This window comes from Egretta garzetta, unplaced genomic scaffold (assembly GCF_000687185.1).
Source record: "Egretta garzetta isolate BGI_Z169 unplaced genomic scaffold, ASM68718v1 scaffold571, whole genome shotgun sequence".
Taxonomy (NCBI): Eukaryota; Metazoa; Chordata; class Aves; order Pelecaniformes; family Ardeidae; genus Egretta; species Egretta garzetta.
The window spans coordinates 49,516-50,995 of record NW_009258622.1 but is presented as its reverse complement, the minus strand read 5'-3'; the positions used below and the strand labels follow the sequence as shown (position 1 = coordinate 50,995).

At 55.5% G+C, this 1,480-nt stretch overlaps 1 protein-coding gene across 2 annotated transcripts in view; it reads right to left on the bottom strand.

Annotated features, from left to right (window-relative positions):
- LOC118453315 overlaps nucleotides 1-1,480 on the bottom strand; it is a 6,256-nt gene that overhangs the window by 1,202 nt on the left and 3,574 nt on the right. For both annotated transcript variants that reach the window (XM_035903686.1, XM_035903687.1), the window contains exon 7: nucleotides 1,353-1,410. In XM_035903686.1, coding sequence (XP_035759579.1) covers nucleotides 1,353-1,410 — 58 coding nt within the window. The remainder of the gene's footprint in view (nucleotides 1-1,352; nucleotides 1,411-1,480) is intronic.

Genomic DNA, 1,480 nt, shown 5'->3' with positions numbered 1-1,480 from the left:
AACTGTCCCCCCCCGTGCCCTAAAATCACCCACACCACAGTGCGAGAGGAGTGAGGCGTGCAGAGAGAAAGGGTGGGGTGTATTTGGTTACCCGCATACACTGGAAAAAGATGTGGCCTTGTTCCCCTGATAAAGCAGAAGTGCTTTGCTACTCGAGAAGATGGTTTTAGAGAGAAAGGGCAAAATGTGCATTTTGGGGACCCCTGGTTCCGTGTCAATAAAACCCCAAAGAGGCAGAGAGGAGCTCGGTTCATTGCCGTTTATTGCAGGTCGTGCAGGGGCTCAAAGCCACCGAGATCGAGAGTTCTGAGGACCCATCAGCCTGGGAGGAGCCGTGGCCTCCCCCCGCACCCACCCTCGCTGGCCCAAAGACCCCCCAGGACCCCGCAGGCGGCTGGGGGTGTGATAGGCGTTCCTCCCTATCCCAGGATGGTTTTGGCTGGGGCAAAGAGAAGCCAGGTGAGGTTGCGATGCTGTCCCGGTTTTGGCTGGGATAGAGTTAATTTTCTTCCTAGTAGCTGGCCTAGTGCTGTGTTTTGGATTCAGTACCAGAAGAATGTTGACAACACACGGATGGTTTTAGTTGTTGCCAAGTAGTGCCCAGACTACTCAAGGACTTTTTGAGCTTCTCCTGCTCGGCCAGGGGCATATCAAGCTGGGAGGGGGCACAGCTAGGACAGCTAACCCAAACTGACCACAGAACTATTCCAGCCCATGGAACGTCGGTCGGTCGCGGGCAGAGTGATCACGGCTTGGGGGGGAGTGATCGCAGCTCGGGACAGGCTGGGCATCGGTCAGTGGGTGGTGAGCACTTGCATTGTGCATCACTTGTTTTATATATTCTGTATATTCTCTTACCATTATTATTATCACTAGTGTCATTCTTCTCTCTTATTAAACTGTCTCTATCTCAACCCACAGGTATTACTTTTTTTTCTTTCCTCTGATTCTCTCCCCCATCCCACTGAGGGGGGGGGGAGTGAGCGAGCGGCTGCGTGGTGCTGAGTTGCCAGCTGGGTTAAACCACGACAGATGCCCTGGGGGCTTTCCCTTAGGACAAGCCCAATGCACCCCCAGTGCCGGGATGAAACCTGCTGGAATCAAGGCTTAAAGGTGCCAGAGCCGTGAGGGAGAAATTTGTGGGGAGATCTGAGCCGGCACTCAAGCGCTTTGATGGGGGGGTTGGGGACAGCTCCACCACAGCTACCTGCTCTGAACCCAGGATGAAATTCGGGGCTGGGAGGGCAGCGCCCGTCTGCAGCTTTCTGGGGGTCTGGGACTTAAAGCAAGGCCCGGGGTAGTTTCCATATCCCGGTATGAATTTACGCGGAAGGAGGCAATAGAGGCTTTACCTCTCCTTGTCCGCCCAGCTGGAGCCGCGTCCCTTCAGCCAGCCCTGAGTCGTGTGATCTGCAAAACGACAACTCTGTTCCCAGGCACAGGAGAAAGCGCCCGGGAGGCACCGGACACGCGGCAGGGG